The sequence below is a fragment of the Notolepis coatsorum genome (assembly GCF_963971535.1).
Source record: "Notolepis coatsorum genome assembly, chromosome: 7".
Taxonomy (NCBI): Eukaryota; Metazoa; Chordata; class Actinopteri; order Aulopiformes; family Paralepididae; genus Notolepis; species Notolepis coatsorum.
Genome location: NC_140171.1, coordinates 179072389 through 179091052, shown reverse-complemented (window position 1 = coordinate 179091052; position 18664 = coordinate 179072389). Strand labels below are relative to the sequence as shown.

Sequence of the window (18664 nt, the reverse complement as noted above, 5' to 3'; positions counted from 1 at the left end):
AAGAACAAATGATATGAGTGGTCGAGAGCACTCTTACCGAAATAAGAAACTCTTACCCAAAATAAAAATAAAAAAAAGCATACCATTGGTTAATTGCCCCCAAATACGACTTTAAAAATACAGAACTTTTCAATAATAATAATGATTATTATTATAACTTATTGCGTGCGTTCTGTCTGAAATGGATTATATATTACTGTTAGAACAGTTATGCTCTGGCCGCCCAGGCTATTGATTGATTGAAGATTTTATTAACAGATTGCAGAATGGGTACAATACAGTACGGCTCAATACACACAATTGTTAAGGGGATGAAGACCAGAGAAAGACTTTCGTCTTGTTTACATCAGGGTCCCCCATTTTCAATTCATCATAACATATATGACATACATGACATACAGATATACAGATATATATCATGACATTTATGACATGACATACAGATATGCAGTACTGTATACGTAGCATAGAACGCATATTTAGAGATTGTCTATATCAGTGGTTCCCAAACTTCTGTTTTATGCGGACCACTAGATTGTTATCAAGAACATTTGCGGACCACCTCGTATGCAAACAGTAAAACATAAATAAATAAACAACTGACTTAAACCCAGTAATACACGAGACCCTCTTCTTGGACCAAGTAAGGTTTTGTCGATAATCCGATGTACAGTTACCCCCACCCCGCCTACCCATCCACCCCCACCCCACCTCACCCCACCCACCCAACCACCTCCAATGTACAGTCCCCCCCCCCTACCCAACCCCCCCCACCTCCTCCAATGTACAGTTTCTTCATCAAATGTATATACTCTTTTTTTTTTAACTCTTTTTGTATCACAAACAGTACTGTATTTGTAAATCTGATATGTCATAAATGTATAGATGTAGCAGTACTGTCTATCTGTATGTCATGTATGTCATATGTTATGATGAATTGAAAATGGGGGACCCTGATGTAAACAAGACGAAAGTCTTTCTCTGGTCTGCATCCCCTTAACAATTGTGTGTATTGAGCTGTACTGTATTGTACCCATTCTGCAATCTGTTAATAACATTTTCAATCAATAAATCAATCAAGACCCGCGTCGCAGGCACTGCATTCCGTTCTCAGAATGGATTTGAGAGAGATGTGTCAGTCATCAGCAGGCTATATATGCGGAGATATTCAGACTCTAGATCTATTTGCAGAGCCAGATGAGATGAGGAAGGGCTGGGCGATATAACGATAACGATAAATATTGCGATATATTTTAATAATCTATATCGAATATCGAAATAAAAAAAAATCGAAAAATCGTTTTTTTTTTTTTCCTGCAACAGGGCAGTTTTAAAACCAGAGACAGTGGACAGACTTGTCTTTCTTGCCTGCAACTTAAAGTAATGGCTTTGCTTGTCCAAATGACAATACTGACCAAATTCAGATTTCTTTTTCTCTTGTCCATTTATTTTGTTTGCTTTCTAATTTAAAATACATTTTGAAACCGTCTGTACACAGTAGGCTATGTGTGCTAGCAGAACTAGACTCCAGTCACGAGTCACGGTGCACATGTGCGGTGGTTTGTCCACCAAAAAAGCGCCAAAAGATCGAAAATAAACTAGCAGAGCCAGAACTGTTCAACTCCTCTCCTTTTTTTTAATTTCTTTTTATACTTATAACAATTCGATAATTATCGATATCGAGAAATAAAATAAAATTATCATATCGTTATCGCGATATGATTTTTTTCCATATCGCCCAGCCCTGGCAACCTGTGCGATTGGCTCTTGATAACGCACAGTTGTTCAATATTGACAAAGCCTACAGTACTTTGCTACATTCATTTTGCATGTACTGTATACAGTAACATTTTCATTCAATCAATCAATCTGCGCTGTGATTGATTGAATGAAAATTTTATTTTGAGTAAATTAATGAACCAAATGAGAATATCAATAATTTTTTTTTTTATCTTTGACTGTGAATAACACCATGCTCAAATTGACCAGACCTGAAAAATCTAAGCAAATTAATAGATGGAAGATGATTAAACAGAAGGTTTTGTAGATACAGTACTGAATTCTGCCATCCGGACACATGCAATTTGAAATATGATTATAGAATATCAGGCATAAAATGGTTATGTGATTAAAATGTGATTAATTAGATTAATTAATTACAAATCCTGTAATTAATTAGATACATTTTTTTAATCGCCTGACAGCACTAATTACTACTATATTAATACAGTCTATTCCACTATATAGCTATAGGTGCTGTATGATGACAATACATTTGATTCCTATCTAATTTTGATCCATCGCAAAGCACTCCAGCGCTTGAATACGGCCGGGGGATCCGATGCAGACCCACGGCTCTCGTATTATAATGAGCCCGCGAGGCGCGTCTCTGTATGCAAATGACTTGCGCGAGAACGCGCATCCAGTTTAGAATGAGGGGGATTTACCATTAAAATCTCCTCTGTAAGCACAGATTTCGAGGTTAAGAACGGCTTGATGAATGTGGCGGTGGCTTTTCTTATTGTTCTCAACAATAAGGTAAGCAAGAATATAAGAAAAATAATAAGAGAGTATTGTTGAATGAGGCCCAATGTCTCTTTCCACATTTACTCACGATAAACCACAGTCCCCCATGAACAGTTCCACTGGGAACTATTTCATATTGAAGCAATCGTTTTCCATGAAGCTGTTCACAACAACTGGATTATTTTGAGTAACGGTATCATAATTCAAAGCGCCGTTGAACCAGCTCTTCTTCAGTGCCCTTGAATCATTTCCGCAACACATTTCACACTGTCATCCTGCAAGATGTCCCGTGTCCATCTGATCTCAGTCAGGCTCCCTGTTCTATAACCCGTGTCCATCTGATCTCAGTCAGGCTCCCTGTTCTATAACCCGTGTCCATCTGATCTCAGTCAGGCTCCCTGTTCTATAACCCGTGTCCATCTGATCTCAGTCAGGCTCCCTGTTCTATAACCCGTGTCCATCTGATCTCAGTCAGGCTCCCTGTTCTATAACCCGTGTCCATCTGATCTCAGTCAGGCTCCCTGTTCTATAACCCGTGTCCATCTGATCTCAGTCAGGCTCCCTGTTCTATAACCCGTGTCCATCTGATCTCTTTAAGCTTCCTCTTCTTCTCTGCAGACTCTCTCGTCTCTTTGTGGACGTCCAGACCATGCTGTCCTATGGCGGAAACAGGACCTTCTCTGGGTTCCAGGACCTGCTCGAGAGTCTCCAGAGGCTGGGAGAGAGACCAGGAGCGTGGCCAAGTATGACTGGATCTCCTGTAGCTCAGTCATGAACAGGTTCAGCGCCAGACGTCGCTGTGGGCGTATGGCCGTGCGTGCCAGCGCTGTAATGAAATGGGGGTACATGCCGGTGTTTGCAGTGCTAAAACTATATTAAATATTATAGCTATGGATCTAATAATATAGCCGATTGTCATTGAGTTTCTTCCGGTCAAGATGCAAAAAACAGATACTTTTTTCATCCATACATTTTCGTTTTATACCGTGGTGAATATGAGTATAGTTTTAGAGTAATTCTGTGTAATCCCAGGAAAACGCAGCCAAACGGCGTTTGACTGCATTTCACTATAAATCGTGCCATTCCTCGCCTGGATCAAGTCAAGTCAAGTCAAGTCAAGAGTTTTAATTGTCACGGCATACAAGTATACAATGAAATGCGGGTGGTCTTGCCCGCGACGATGTGCAATACAGTGGTACAACATATAATAGAATCCAATAAAAAAACAGTGGTACAACGTATAATAGAATCCAATAAAAAAACAATAATCAATAATAAATCTGAAATCAACGCTAGATTATCGGTATTATGTTTCATCATGCATGCATGAAAGGGTGGGGGGGGGTTTCTATGCTTCGATCGTCACCAACGGAATACGTTACACAATACATTACAGACACATGCTCCGATCGCGGGGAAAGAATTATCGGATCAACGCAAGATTGATAACATATAGCCCTTACCTTGTCTATGATGTACTGCAAAAAGAATAATCCAATTATGATATGATATGATACATTTATTTATATTGCTGATAGCTGATATTGCTGAATGCTGATCGCCATTCCAAGTACTGATCGCGATCGTGTTTCCAACGTAATCCAGCATTGAACATGAACGGGGGGGGGGGGGTGACCCTCGTCGATGCATTATAACCCCTTGTCCTGCCTGAGTAGTTAGACCCCGCCCGCACGCCGCAGCTCGGTCCAGACACCAAGCCACATCGCTTCAAATGGAGTGCAATAGCGGCCGCAAGGCGTTAGGCGGCGGTATTGGACGTTTGCGATCTCAGACCCATTCCCAATGATAACATCAGGCTGGATGGATGAATTATGAAGGGAAATATCGACTAAAAGAAATAACGATGAAAACCCGACTTTTCTCGGGTTTGGCGCCCAACGTTCGGCGAGTTAACCCGACTTATGGCGGGTCTGGCGTCCAATGTGTTAAGTATTTCCCTCCAAAAATCGAAATGCACTATGGGAAAAAACAATAATAGTAGTGTATTCTAGTGGCGAGGATGGCGGAACACAGGTTAAACATGGCCATTTTGGATGGAGGAACTTACTTAAAAGGTGACGATAAAAAATTAAAAGGAGGAGCTGATTTCATGTGTGAATTTGAGAAGAGCTGATTACATACGACATGGTGGACACAGTGAAAGCTACTCTATTGTCCAGTTCTTCTCCTTGGTCTTCAACCCACAGAGTACAAGTTGGCCTGTAAAACCCCCCTTTTGTGTGCTCTGTGGGCATTAGTTTGTATTTAATTATTATAGTTGTACTTGTCAGTGTCCGAATTAGAATTAGAATCAGAATCAGAAAGGTCTTTATTGCCAAGTAAGTTTGCACATACAAGGAATTTGTCTCGGTCGTTTGGTGCATCAACGTTAACAGACAATTCAAGTAGAATTCAATACATTGGAATATATAAACTAAATTAAAAGAATATAAAATAATAATTTAATAATAAGAAGAATTGAATAACATAATAATAATAATAATAATAATAATAATAATAATAATAATAATAATAATAATAATAATAATAATAATAATAATAATAATATAAAATAATCTCTCCCCAGATCTCCCCGTGAGGGAGTATCTACGGGCCAACGAGACATTCTCCACCTTCCTTCTGACCAATAGCAGCCTGTCGCCTGCCCAGGTGGACCAGCTGATGAACGCCCACCTCAACTTCCAGGTGAGCGAGGAGCAGAATCCATCTGAAGTCATCGACTAGACGAGACGGAACGTCGGCGACGATGGATCTCAAACCTTTTCACCGGTTCTCCTCCAGGTGGCCGTGAGCGCGGCCGGGATGCCCCTGACGGACCTGGTGTGTAACGCCAGCCTGCTGCGCCAGTTCCTCCGCGTGGCAGAGGGGGAGGCGGAGCTGCAGGGGCAGCTGTGTGCCCAGCCCAGCGACACCCTCCGGCAGGCCGAGCGCCTCTTCCTCTCCCAGCTCCACTTCACACTCTTCTTCACGGTAGGGGCCTCTTCCTCTCCCAGCTCCACTTCACACTCTTCTTCACGGTAGGGGCCTCTTCCTCTCCCAGCTCCACTTCACACTCTTCTTCACGGTAGGGGCCTCTTCCTCTCCCAGCTCCACTTCACACTCTTCTTCACGGTAGGGGCCTCTTCCTCTCCCAGCTCCACTTCACACTCTTCTTCACGGTAGGGGCCTCTTCCTCTCCCAGCTCCACTTCACACTCTTCTTCACGGTAGGGGCCTCTTCCTCTCCCAGCTCCACTTCACACTCTTCTTCACGGTAGGGGCCTCTTCCTCTCCCAGCTCCACTTCACACTCTTCTTCACGGTAGGGGCCTCTTCCTCTCCCAGCTCCACTTCACACTCTTCTTCACGGTAGGGGCCTCTTCCTCTCCCAGCTCCACTTCACACTCTTCTTCACGGTAGGGGCCTCTTCCTCTCCCAGCTCCACTTCACACTCTTCTTCACGGTAGGGGCCTCTTCCTCTCCCAGCTCCACTTCACACTCTTCTTCACGGTAGGGGCCTCTTCCTCTCCCAGCTCCACTTCACACTCTTCTTCACGGTAGGGGCCTCTTCCTCTCCCAGCTCCACTTCACACTCTTCTTCACGGTAGGGGCCTCTTCCTCTCCCAGCTCCACTTCACACTCTTCTTCACGGTATGAGTCGCTGGAGCTTGAAGCAACTTTATTTGTTTGATCCACTTTTTCTCCTCCTATTTTTCTTGTATTTTCCTCCCATCCCAATTTAGTCGTTATGGCAATTCCCCCCTCCCCTTCCTGGTCATTGCGCGCATGTGCCCCCTACTTGCCGGTCTAGGGAGCCCTGAAGTCTATCACATGCTTCCTCCGATACATAGGAGACAGCCAGCAGCCTCTTTTCACCTGGCAGCGAGGACTCTCATTGGTGAGGTGTAACGTGTGGGAGGTCACACTGCCTTCACCAGTTCCCTTCCTCGCTGTGCAGACGCCCTGACCGACCTGTAGGAGTCGCTGTTTACAACGACCAGATTACCACCCACCGGCTTCCCTCCCGCTGACTCAGTATGACGGAGGCAACGCTGACAGCCGGATTCGTTACCGGTGTCTCGCGCGTTGGTAGACAGACGCTTTGAAGCAATTTTCAAGTTTTCAAGTTTTGTTTAATTTGTCACATATAAGGTAGCCTACATGTACGTTACAGTGAAATGCTTGGTTCTGTATGAGCCGTCTGAGATTGTGCTTCATACAGTAAAAAAAAGTAAGTAAAGAAAATAAAGACCAAACATTATACAAAAACAATATACAAAACTAAAGTACAAAATGCAAAAATGAGGTAGAAGTGTAGTGCAAATTGTTTAGTAATAAATGGATAAAATATGGTGTCGTGTTAAAAAGTGTTAAAATGAATGTTAGGGTGAATGTTTAAAGTGAGTGTGTGCATGTGGATGTGTGTTCAGTGGATGTAGATGGATGGGTTATAGTGTTGCACAGAGTCTTTGAGCATCCTGATGGCCTGGGGATAGAAGCTCCTTGTGAGTCTCTCTGTACTGTGGCCACAAGACTCCGCTAGCAATGAATGACATCGCATGTAACTTTGTTTCGGACCTCCATGAAGTCCACGAAAAGGTCAAGGAAAGTGCTGGAGAGAAGGAACGGGTCACACTTACCTGAGGAAAATGTCAGAATGTAGACAATTGTCTAATGGTTTCAAGGACAATTAGGGCTGTCGCGGTAACCGTGTCACAGCGGATGGAGAACAAACAACCGCAACAACTGCGGTTGTAAAAAATAAATAAATAAAAGAATCCCATATTCATCATTTTTAACTCAGTTCATTTAATGTCAAAATTGCCTTGTGCGTCCGTTTTCCAGTAGCATGAGCTAACTTCACGTTTCCATACAGTTTACGACTCACCAGTGAAATCAGGAAATCTTTTTTTTTCATATCCCGGACTCGAGCCCCCAATGTTACCTTTTCCTGTATTAATCTGAACCGCAGTGAAGTACAGGGGAGCGTTCTCCTGACACTGCAGGGCCGAAGGGCCGGTCATGTAACGTGCTTGTTATAATCTATAATGTAATCTATGGATCCGTATGATTATAGCTCTTGGCTATAATTATAGCTCTTATGTCCTTTTTGCGGTTTAGCCATATTAACGCGATGGGCTTTGTCACATTCCGGAGGGCTAGCCAACAATTATTCTGTTATTCCGTCTTTCGCGAGACTGAACTTCGGTGAGCCTAGCTTGAATCTTGGCTAGCTCGGTAGCTAGGTTCTGCTCGACGCGTTGTAAACGTTGGTCCTGCTGCGTGTATCACTTCCGCAACGGATTTAGTCGGAATTCGGTTTCCGGGTTCCTCTGATTGGCCACTGACCCCACGTGACCCTACCCTATTACACGCCCCCCTTATCGACGCGCGTTACGCGACGCTCTACAGCTCTTTCGCTGACTTCCTGACTTCCTCGCAGAACAGCTGTTTCCGTATTTATAATATTGGAAACGCCGCGCTGTGAGCGCTGTGAAGCACCTCTGTATTAAATGCCGCCAGCACCTCTGTATTAAATGCCAACAGCACCTCTGTATTAAATGCCGCCAGCATCTCTGTATTAAATGCCGACTCATCAATCAATAACAACATTAACGTTAACGTTAGCATTGCCATTAGGCTAACGCCAAGCTGTAATGTTACCAGTCTCGCGTCTATCTGCTAACGTTAGCATTAGGTAATAACCGGTTTAAAATGGATGGTGATTACCTCACGTTGTGTCTATTCTGCTAGCATTAACGTTACTAGTACAAACAATCAAACCAAAACATTGACATCTAACTTATCTTTAGATATTTACTCAACCTCTAATGTCTAACTATGAATGAACACAACACTCTAACTTAACATCTTTAGCTAATAAAGTACTCAACCTCTACTGTCTTTAACTATGAACAGACACAACACTAACTTACCATCTTTAGATAATAAAGTACTCAACCTCTACTGTCTTTAACTATGAACAAACACAACACTCTAACTTACCATCATAAATCCGTTGCGGAAGTGATACACGCGGTCCTGCTGGCTAGCCTCTCTCGTGAGTGAGATCATCTTTTTGGTATTGTCTATGTTTTCGTGTGGAGCACCTCCACCTCCCCATCCAGGGGTTGAATGGCCGCTCCTATCTCAGCTGTTACTGCTAGGCGGTATGTCTCAAAGTGCGCCTCGGAGAATGACTTATAGCAGCCAGGCTAGGACCACTCAGCGTGGTTTCCGGCGTGCTCGGCGGTTGAGGTTGTACCTTGTCGGCTACCGAGGACGCAGCACCGTGCTTATTCGTCTGTTTGCCTGCCATGTTTGTCACAAAAGTATTATACTGTCGAAATCATCAATTAAAAGAAAAATAGTGAGGGCATTAACACTTTGAATGCCCATCACGAGATACTCGTGTTATCAGCCCGCCCCCTGAATGCCCATCACGAGAATTCTCGTTTAATTTCTTTTATTAGCGATAGGGATGGGTACCTTTCACATTTGAACCGATACCGGTACCGGTACCTGTGAATCGATACCGGTACCAAACGGTACCTTTTTTCTGTACTTTAGTCTCAAGAAATTTAATTTACCTACCTCAGTCGAAAAAAGAAAAATCCAAACTTCAAATAACTACTATTTCGACAGTTTTCGGCTTGTCATTGCTCCGACTGCTTTGTTGTTGAATCAAGTCAAATCCTAGGTAAGCATATATTGTGCGTGTGAACGTTGACATGAAAAGAAAAAAGTAAAAAAAAGTAAAAAAAAAAAGGTTTGATTTCCACTTGATTCGATACTCGGTAGTACCGACGTGTTTCGGTTCGGTACCTCAAAAGTACCGAATTCGGTACCCATCCCTAATTAGCTATCTGAATTCATATTTCATCAACCGAGTCTACCGTTGGTAAACCAGCCCCACCAGGCGCTCAGATGTGAAAAAAGCGCCCCCTATCGTCTCCCAGATGGTAATGCACCCTTTTGGAATGGACTCAATGAAAATGGATGAGAAAAAAAAACTCTGGAATCCACATTTTACTTCTCACGCATGTAACCGGAGCCGATCAGATTCATTGTGGACCCTCAGCACAGCGGGGATTATGTCTTTACAGTACATAGCATTGTATCAATAAAAGGATTGATTTTTGGAATGGCGATCAGGAATTGGAATAATCTTTTTGGATACCATCTGATCTCAGGTAAGGAATCTATTTTACCAGTGTTAGGATAATCAGACCTGTTTTCACGGAGATATAAGCTTTTCCCCTATGTGTGATATGGCTGTTTGACTGTGCGAGCGATCAGGAACTAAGAGAAACAATTTTCAGCTTGCGGCACCAGCGTGCATACATACACATATACTATCGATAATCTAGCGTTTATTTGAAAACAATTCATAAATAGGCCGAAAGATGACAACGTTCTAGAATATTCCAGTACAGGGCGATTATCATGGAATATTTATATTTTCCTTGAAAATTAGGGCTTTTCAAAATGCTATAAAACGGAAATGAACCGATAAAAAAACAATCCGCTTCGACAATGTTGACTGCAAAATGAGTCATTGATAAGCGACGGGCAGATTAGACACATAGCCATAATTTAAAACATAGATTAGGCGATATTAACGCTAACATTGAAGTGGATGGTGGGCATTCAAGCACTAAATGTGCGCCCCCTGCTGGGCACTGAAAGTGTTAAAAGTGTTAGTTTGTAAAAGTTAGGGGAGCAGTTGCGAATGTGCGACCTCACTCCATGACACCGGCCAAGATATTTATATTCTTTAACTCTCTTGATATCAGATCCATTCAGAGTCCTGCTGAGATCACAGGCATTGAACTTGACAGTTACTCTTTCGTAACCTGGACACTAAACAAATTGCTTCACAGCGACATTATGATGAATTGAAAATGGGGGACCCTGATGTAAACAAGACGAAAGTCTTTCTCTGGTCTGCATCCCCTTAACAATTGTGTGTATTGAGCTGTACTGTATTGTACCCGTTCTGCAATCTGTTAATAAAATTATCAATCAATCAATCAATCACATAAAAACACTCAGGCGTACAGATAACACTAAACCTTTAAGTCCCTTTGACTGATCTAATGGAACAAATACTATGTGGAAAGCTAGCCTTGTTCGGCCTGCCAGCACTGGCTTCCGTTGTCAGAGAATCCGCCATTGTAGCAGAAACAGGCCACTTAGCCAACGGCCAACAATACTGTGCTTTTAGGTTTGAAGAGTTTTCTCTCTCCTCCATTCTGTACAAAGGACTGCTCTGTTGCAGAGTGTGGCAACCCCAAGCCACCCCTGGGCTTGGTGATTGATGGGCGCTATGTGGCGACCCAATGGCTGGGCGCTGCCCATGTTTGGGCGTCCGCTTCCGGACGCACCTGTCACTAAAGACCCATCAGAGTGATTACGTGATTAGCGAATCACGGCGCGGTGCGCCTGTTGGGGAGGGGGGACTTAATGGAGCCGAGGAGCCTCCTCTCAGTCCCCCGTAGCAGCGCAAGGCAAAAGGCCACAGAGCGGAGACGCCGCCCGGCCGACAGATTACCGCCAGCAAACCGTTATTATTTTACTAGAAAATAAAGAGCATGATTTTGGGAACTGCAACCTGTCTGTGTGTTGTTTATTCTGCCACCCCTACACCTGGAATTGCCACAGTGGTGGAGAATGCGGGCATAGTCTACTGGCAATCAGGGGTGCGGAATAAACAACAATAGACTGTATCGAAGTAGAATAAAAGAAATAAAAAAAAAAAAAAAAAAGAAAAAATATATATTTAATATCGGAAAAAGCATGGACGCGCTGGTGCAGCAGCTCGTACAGGCGAGCATGGAACAACAGACCCGGCACGAAGAGGCCCTGCAAGAACAGAGGAAACAGACGGGGATGATCCACGCGGAGCTCCAGCGGATGGCCTCTCACCGGCGGGAGGAAGGGGCCGCCGGGACGCGGCCTAACCCCGGGCGCTTCATCCCCAAGCTGACGGAGCAGGAGGATATAGAAGCCTATCTCCTAGCGTTTGAGCGCACCGCCGGCCGGGAGGGCTGGCCAGAAGACGACTGGGGGGGACTGCTGGCCCCCTTCCTGTCGGGTAATGCGCAAAAGGCCTACCAGGACCTGCCACCGGAGCAAGCCGAGAACTACACTCGGCTAAAGCAGGAAATTTTGTCCCGTTACGGCCATAGTCTGCAGTCCCGTGCGCAGCGGTTCCATGACTGGGTGTATGACGCACAGGCCTCCCCGCGCTCCCAGATGCACGACCTGGTCCGCATAAGCCGAGCCTGGCTAATGACTGACCCCGGAGGGCCCACGGTCTTGGAACGGATTGTTATGGACCGCTTTGTCAGAGCCCTCCCCTATGACACGAAGAAGCAGGCGAGTCAAGCGGACCCCCGCTCCGTGGAGCAGCTGGTGAATATTGTGGAGGCCCACCAGGTAACGCGGGAGTTACTCAAAGGGGGGCGAGGGGAAAAGCTAGAGCGGCCGAGAACAAGGAGGGGTCCCGACGAGCCCAGCCCAAGGGGCCGGGTAGGGAACGCAGGTGATCCCGAACTACCCCGAAGAAGACCGCTGTTCGACCAGGACCAAAGACGCTGCTATGACTGCGGCGAGCCCGGGCATCTCTCGTGGAACTGCCCAGGCCGGGATGTGTCCATGCCGTCGGCGGCAGCTTCAGACCCCCGCGGAAAGACGTGCAATTATGGCGCAGCCTGTTGGGCCCATAAGGAAACATCGGCGACACTTTTACCCGTGCGCGTCAACGACAAAGATGCCGTAGCGCTCCTGGACTCGGGTAGTGTCATAACGCTGGTTCAGCCCCATTTGGCACACTGCGACGCAGAGGCTCCGCAAGTGTCAGTGTCCTGTGTGCACGGGGACACAAAGTTGTATCCTACAGCGCAGATCACCTTGACAACCACCAAGGGGGTCTGCTCGATGACAGCCGGCGTCATACCTAACCTGCCGGTAGCGCTGCTGATTGGTCGAGACTGCCCCCTGTATCGCCAGCTGTGCTCAGCCGTCATCTCCCCGCGCACCCCACCCTCTGCGGGTAAACCGAGGAAGAAGAAAGGGTTACGTCAGCCGAAGGTGTGTGCTCTGAACGTAACGGGGAGTGAGACTGAGACGGCATCCGATGTAGGTGACGACGCGCCGGCGCCCCAAGCGGGCCCCGAGACGGATAGCAGTGACGAGGACCCATTTGCGGAGTTCCCCCAGGCGGACGAGGTGGGGAGGGACCTGGCGGGTCAGTTCGGAACGGCCCAGCTGGAAGACCCAAACCTAACGCAGGCCCGGGCGAATATCAAAACCATAGATGGAAATCCGGTGGAGGGGGTGAGTAACCTGTCATATCCTCACTTTGCAATAAAAAGACAATTGCTGTACCAAGTCATAAAAAAGAATGACGAGGTTAGAGATCTATTGCTGGTGCCGAAATTCTTTATTCCCACTGTACTCCAGCTAGCGCATTCACATATCCTCGGAGCGCACCTGGGCGTGGACAAAACCATGGAGCGCATAAGGGCGCGTTTCCATTGGCCGGGCATGAAGAGAGCGGTAGAGGACTACTGCAGGAGCTGCCCAGAGTGTCAACGCGCAGCACCAAAGGTACAATATAAAAATCCTCTGATCCCGCTGCCCATCATTGAGACCCCATTCTCAAGAATTGCCCTCGACGTGGTGGGCCCTCTAGTTAAATCGTCCCGAGGCCACCAGTATATACTGGTAATCATAGATTATGCTACCCGTTACCCCGAAGCCATCCCGTTACGCACGGTGACGGCCAAAATTGTGGCACGGGAGCTCTTTCATTTGTTTAGTCGGGTGGGAATTGCCGACTCTATTCTCACTGATCAGGGCTCGTGCTTTATGTCGCGGGTCATGAAAGAAATGTGCAAACTGATGAAAGTGGAACAGCTGCGAACCTCCATATACCATCCCCAGACGGATGGGCTGTGCGAGCGCTTCAACAAGACCCTAAAAAGCATGCTAAGGAAGGTGATGGAGAAGGATGGGAAGAATTGGGATCAGTTGTTGCCCTTTCTGATGTTCTCTGTGCGTGAGGTCCCACAGGCTTCCACTGGCTTCTCGCCATTTGAGCTGCTCTACGCCCGCAAGCCGCGGGGTCTCCTGGACATCGCAAAGGAGATTTGGGAGGAACAGCCATCGCCCCACCGGTCTCTCATAGAGCATGTGCAGGTAATGAGAGACAGGATGAAGGCGCTCTGGCCAGTGGTGAGAGAGCATATGCAACAGGCCCAAGACGCACAGAAGCGCATTTATGACCGGGGCGCACAGCCACGGGAGTTTAATGTGGGGGACCGGGTCCTAGTACTGGTACCGACAGCAGAGTGCAAATTCCTAGCCAAATGGCAGGGACCCTACGACATAATCGAGAAAGTGGGTCCCGTCAACTACAAGGTCCACCAGCCCGACCGTAGGAAGCATCGACAGTTATACCATGTTAACCTGTTGAAGAAATGGCATGCCCGGGATGTGTTGCTCTCGCCCCCCCCTCTTCCCCCTTTTGCGCAGCAGGTGGCAGAGGCGGCCGATGTTCCCATCGGGGAACAGTTGTCCCCGACCCAACGGCAGGAGCTTCGGGAGCTGGTCCAACAGAACCGGGACGTGTTTTCGGCCACGCCGGGCCGCACCACATTGGCCCAGCACCACATCATTACCAGCCCGGGAGACAAGGTAAAGCTGAAGCCCTATCGTATCCCAGAGGCAAAAAGAGAGGCAGTCAGAAGAGAAGTGCGGGTCATGCTGGAGATGGGAGTGATTGAGGAGTCTTATAGCGGGTGGTCCAGTCCTATTGTTTTAGTGCCGAAACCCGACTCAACAACCAGGTTCTGCAATGATTTCAGGAAGCTTAATGACATTTCAAAGTTTGACGCCTATCCCATGCCTAGAGTGGATGAGCTCATTGACAGACTGGGCCTGGCCAGGTTTATCACGACACTAGACCTAACGAAGGGTTATTGGCAAGTCCCTCTGGCCCCCGCCTCGAGGGAGAAGACGGCTTTCTCCACCCCAGATGGGCTGTTTCATTATAAAGTTCTCCCGTTTGGCCTGCATGGGGCGCCATCTACCTTTCAGAGGCTGATGGACAGAGTACTACGGCCCCATCGGGAGTATGCAGCCGCATATCTCGATGACATTATCATCCACTCGTCAGATTGGGACACCCACCTCCAAAAGGTGAGAGCGGTGTTGGGTGCCCTCCGGGAGGCGGGTCTCACCGCCAACCCAAAGAAATGCAGGCTGGGACTAGAAGAGGCAGAGTACCTGGGGTTCACAATAGGCCGGGGCAATGTAAAACCGCAGAAGAGGAAAATTGATGCGATAAGGGAGTGGCCTCGCCCTTTAACCAAGAAGCAGGTCAGGACATTTAATGGGCTAGCGAGCTATTATAGGAGGTTTATCCCTAACTTTGCTGCTCGCGCTGCTCCCCTCACAGATCTGACCCAGGCGCGGCGGCCGTTCACGGTGAAGTGGACACCGGAGGCGGAGGCGGCGTTCGAGGACCTCAAGACTGCCCTCTGTTCGGGACCGGTGCTGATCTCCCCGAACTTCGACAAGGAGATGACGGTACAGACAGATGCATCAGAGGTGGGACTGGGAGCGGTCCTCTCCCAGCAACTGGAGGGTGAGGAACATCCAATTTTATATGTGAGCAGGAAGCTGCTGCCACACGAGCGCAACTATTCTGCGGTGGAGCGCGAAGGTCTGGCAATTAAGTGGGCACTGGAGACGCTCCGTTATTACCTGCTGGGGAGGCGTTTCACGCTGGTGACGGATCACGCCCCCCTCGTCTGGATGGCCAAGACAAAGGGGACCAATGCCAGGGTGACTCGATGGTTTCTGGAGTTGCAATCATTTAACTTTTCTGTCATTCACAGGTCAGGGGTGGCGCATGGCAACGCAGACGCCCTCTCCAGGAAGGATGCCTGTTGGGCGTCGGACGCTCTTCCCCGACGGTCGGAGCTGGAGGGGGGGTACTGTGGCAACCCCAAGCCACCCCTGGGCTTGGTGATTGATGGGCGCTATGTGGCGACCCAATGGCTGGGCGCTGCCCATGTTTGGGCGTCCGCTTCCGGACGCACCTGTCATTAAAGACCCATCAGAGTGATTACGTGATTAGCGAATCACGGCGCGGTGCGCCTGTTGGGGAGGGGGGACTTAATGGAGCCGAGGAGCCTCCTCTCAGTCCCCCGTAGCAGCGCAAGGCAAAAGGCCACAGAGCGGAGACGCCGCCCGGCCGACAGATTACCGCCAGCAAACCGTTATTATTTTACTAGAAAATAAAGAGCATGATTTTGGGAACTGCAACCTGTCTGTGTGTTGTTTATTCTGCCACCCCTACACCTGGAATTGCCACAAGAGCCCTTCAGAGCTGTTGATAACAGACTGCATGGCGGATTAAATGGAGATTTTATTGACTACATGTATTCACTCTTGTGAGATATATTGAGTGTTTTTAATTTTCTAGCATTGCATTCACTCACATAACGTTTCATAATTGTTGGGCAGCTGAGCTCTAATGCCTTTTGAGCTCATGTGAATTAAGATAAAATAAGATATTCCTTTATTGATCCCCTTGGGGAAATTCAGGCATCATAGCAGCATGGGGGAGGGGGGGGGGGGTTCAGACATGATACAGGTGACATAATTATAGTACAGTGGAGAAGTAAAAATAAAAATAGAATAAAAAGGCAGTGTAAACAATATACAATATAATTAACTCTGGACATGTGCATAATATGGGCAGCAAGGTGCGAGATGAGGGTATGTATGCCCTCTGTTATATTTTCCCTATAATGAATATAGTTACAATATATAATCTAATAATCTAAATATAATCTAATATATAATCAAAAAAAACCTAAATGCTAAAATGCTAAATGCTAAATATATGTAATATATAATCTAATAATCCAATAGTCTAAATTGGTGCTGTCAGGCGATTAAAAAAATTAATCTAATTAATGACAGGATTTGTAATTAATTAATCTAATTAATCACATTTTAATCGCATAACCATTTCAGGCCTGATATTCTATAATCATATTTCAAATTGCATGTGTCTGGATGGCAGAATTCAGTACTGTATCTACAAAACCTTCTGTTTAATCATCTTCCCTTTATTCATTTGCTTAGATTTTTCAGGTCTGGTCAATTTGAGCATGGTGTTATTCAGTCAAAGATTAAATTTTTTTTTTATTGATATTCTCATTTGGTTCATTACAATTTACTCAATTTTTGGAATGGCGATCAGGAATTGGAATAATCTTTTTGGATACCATCTGATCTCAGGTAAGGAATCTATTTTACCAGTGTTAGGATAATCAGACCTGTTTTCACGGAGATATAAGCTTTTCCCCTATGTGTGATATGGCTGTTTGACTGTGCGAGCGATCAGGAACTAAGAGAAACAATTTTCAGCTTGCGGCACCAGCGTGCATACATACACATATACTATCGATAATCTAGCGTTTATTTGAAAACAATTCATAAATAGGCCGAAAGATGACAACGTTCTAGAATATTCCAGTACAGGGCGATTATCATGGAATATTTATATTTTCCTTGAAAATTAGGGCTTTTCAAAATGCTATAAAACGGAAATGAACCGATAAAAAAACAATCCGCTTCGACAATGTTGACTGCAAAATGAGTCATTGATAAGCGACGGGCAGATTAGACACATAGCCATAATTTAAAACATAGATTAGGCGATATTAACGCTAACATTGAAGTGGATGGTGGGCATTCAAGCACTAAATGTGCGCCCCCTGCTGGGCACTGAAAGTGTTAAAAGTGTTAGTTTGTAAAAGTTAGGGGAGCAGTTGCGAATGTGCGACCTCACTCCATGACACCGGCCAAGATATTTATATTCTTTAACTCTCTTGATATCAGATCCATTCAGAGTCCTGCTGAGATCACAGGCATTGAACTTGACAGTTACTCTTTCGTAACCTGGACACTAAACAAATTGCTTCACAGCGACATTATGATGAATTGAAAATGGGGGACCCTGATGTAAACAAGACGAAAGTCTTTCTCTGGTCTGCATCCCCTTAACAATTGTGTGTATTGAGCTGTACTGTATTGTACCCGTTCTGCAATCTGTTAATAAAATTATCAATCAATCAATCAATCACATAAAAACACTCAGGCGTACAGATAACACTAAACCTTTAAGTCCCTTTGACTGATCTAATGGAACAAATACTATGTGGAAAGCTAGCCTTGTTCGGCCTGCCAGCACTGGCTTCCGTTGTCAGAGAATCCGCCATTGTAGCAGAAACAGGCCACTTAGCCAACGGCCAACAATACTGTGCTTTTAGGTTTGAAGAGTTTTCTCTCTCCTCCATTCTGTACAAAGGACTGCTCTGTTGCAGAGTGTGGCAACCCCAAGCCACCCCTGGGCTTGGTGATTGATGGGCGCTATGTGGCGACCCAATGGCTGGGCGCTGCCCATGTTTGGGCGTCCGCTTCCGGACGCACCTGTCACTAAAGACCCATCAGAGTGATTACGTGATTAGCGAATCACGGCGCGGTGCGCCTGTTGGGGAGGGGGGACTTAATGGAGCCGAGGAGCCTCCTCTCAGTCCCCCGTAGCAGCGCAAGGCAAAAGGCCACAGAGCGGAGACGCCGCCCGGCCGACAGATTACCGCCAGCAAACCGTTATTATTTTACTAGAAAATAAAGAGCATGATTTTGGGAACTGCAACCTGTCTGTGTGTTGTTTATTCTGCCACCCCTACACCTGGAATTGCCACAGTGGTGGAGAATGCGGGCATAGTCTACTGGCAATCAGGGGTGCGGAATAAACAACAATAGACTGTATCGAAGTAGAATAAAAGAAATAAAAAAAAAAAAAAAAAAGAAAAAATATATATTTAATATCGGAAAAAGCATGGACGCGCTGGTGCAGCAGCTCGTACAGGCGAGCATGGAACAACAGACCCGGCACGAAGAGGCCCTGCAAGAACAGAGGAAACAGACGGGGATGATCCACGCGGAGCTCCAGCGGATGGCCTCTCACCGGCGGGAGGAAGGGGCCGCCGGGACGCGGCCTAACCCCGGGCGCTTCATCCCCAAGCTGACGGAGCAGGAGGATATAGAAGC

The 18664-nt window shown here is 46.4% G+C and overlaps 1 protein-coding gene across 1 annotated transcript in view; it reads left to right on the top strand.

The window, feature by feature from the left end:
• abca7 (ATP-binding cassette, sub-family A (ABC1), member 7) overlaps positions 1-18664 on the top strand; it is a gene marked incomplete at its 3' end in the record, with an annotated part of 264520 nt that overhangs the window by 24342 nt on the left and 221514 nt on the right. The window contains 3 exon segments of the mRNA XM_084318477.1: positions 3145-3269; positions 5114-5232; positions 5329-5517. Coding sequence (XP_084174603.1) covers positions 3145-3269; positions 5114-5232; positions 5329-5517 — 433 coding nt within the window.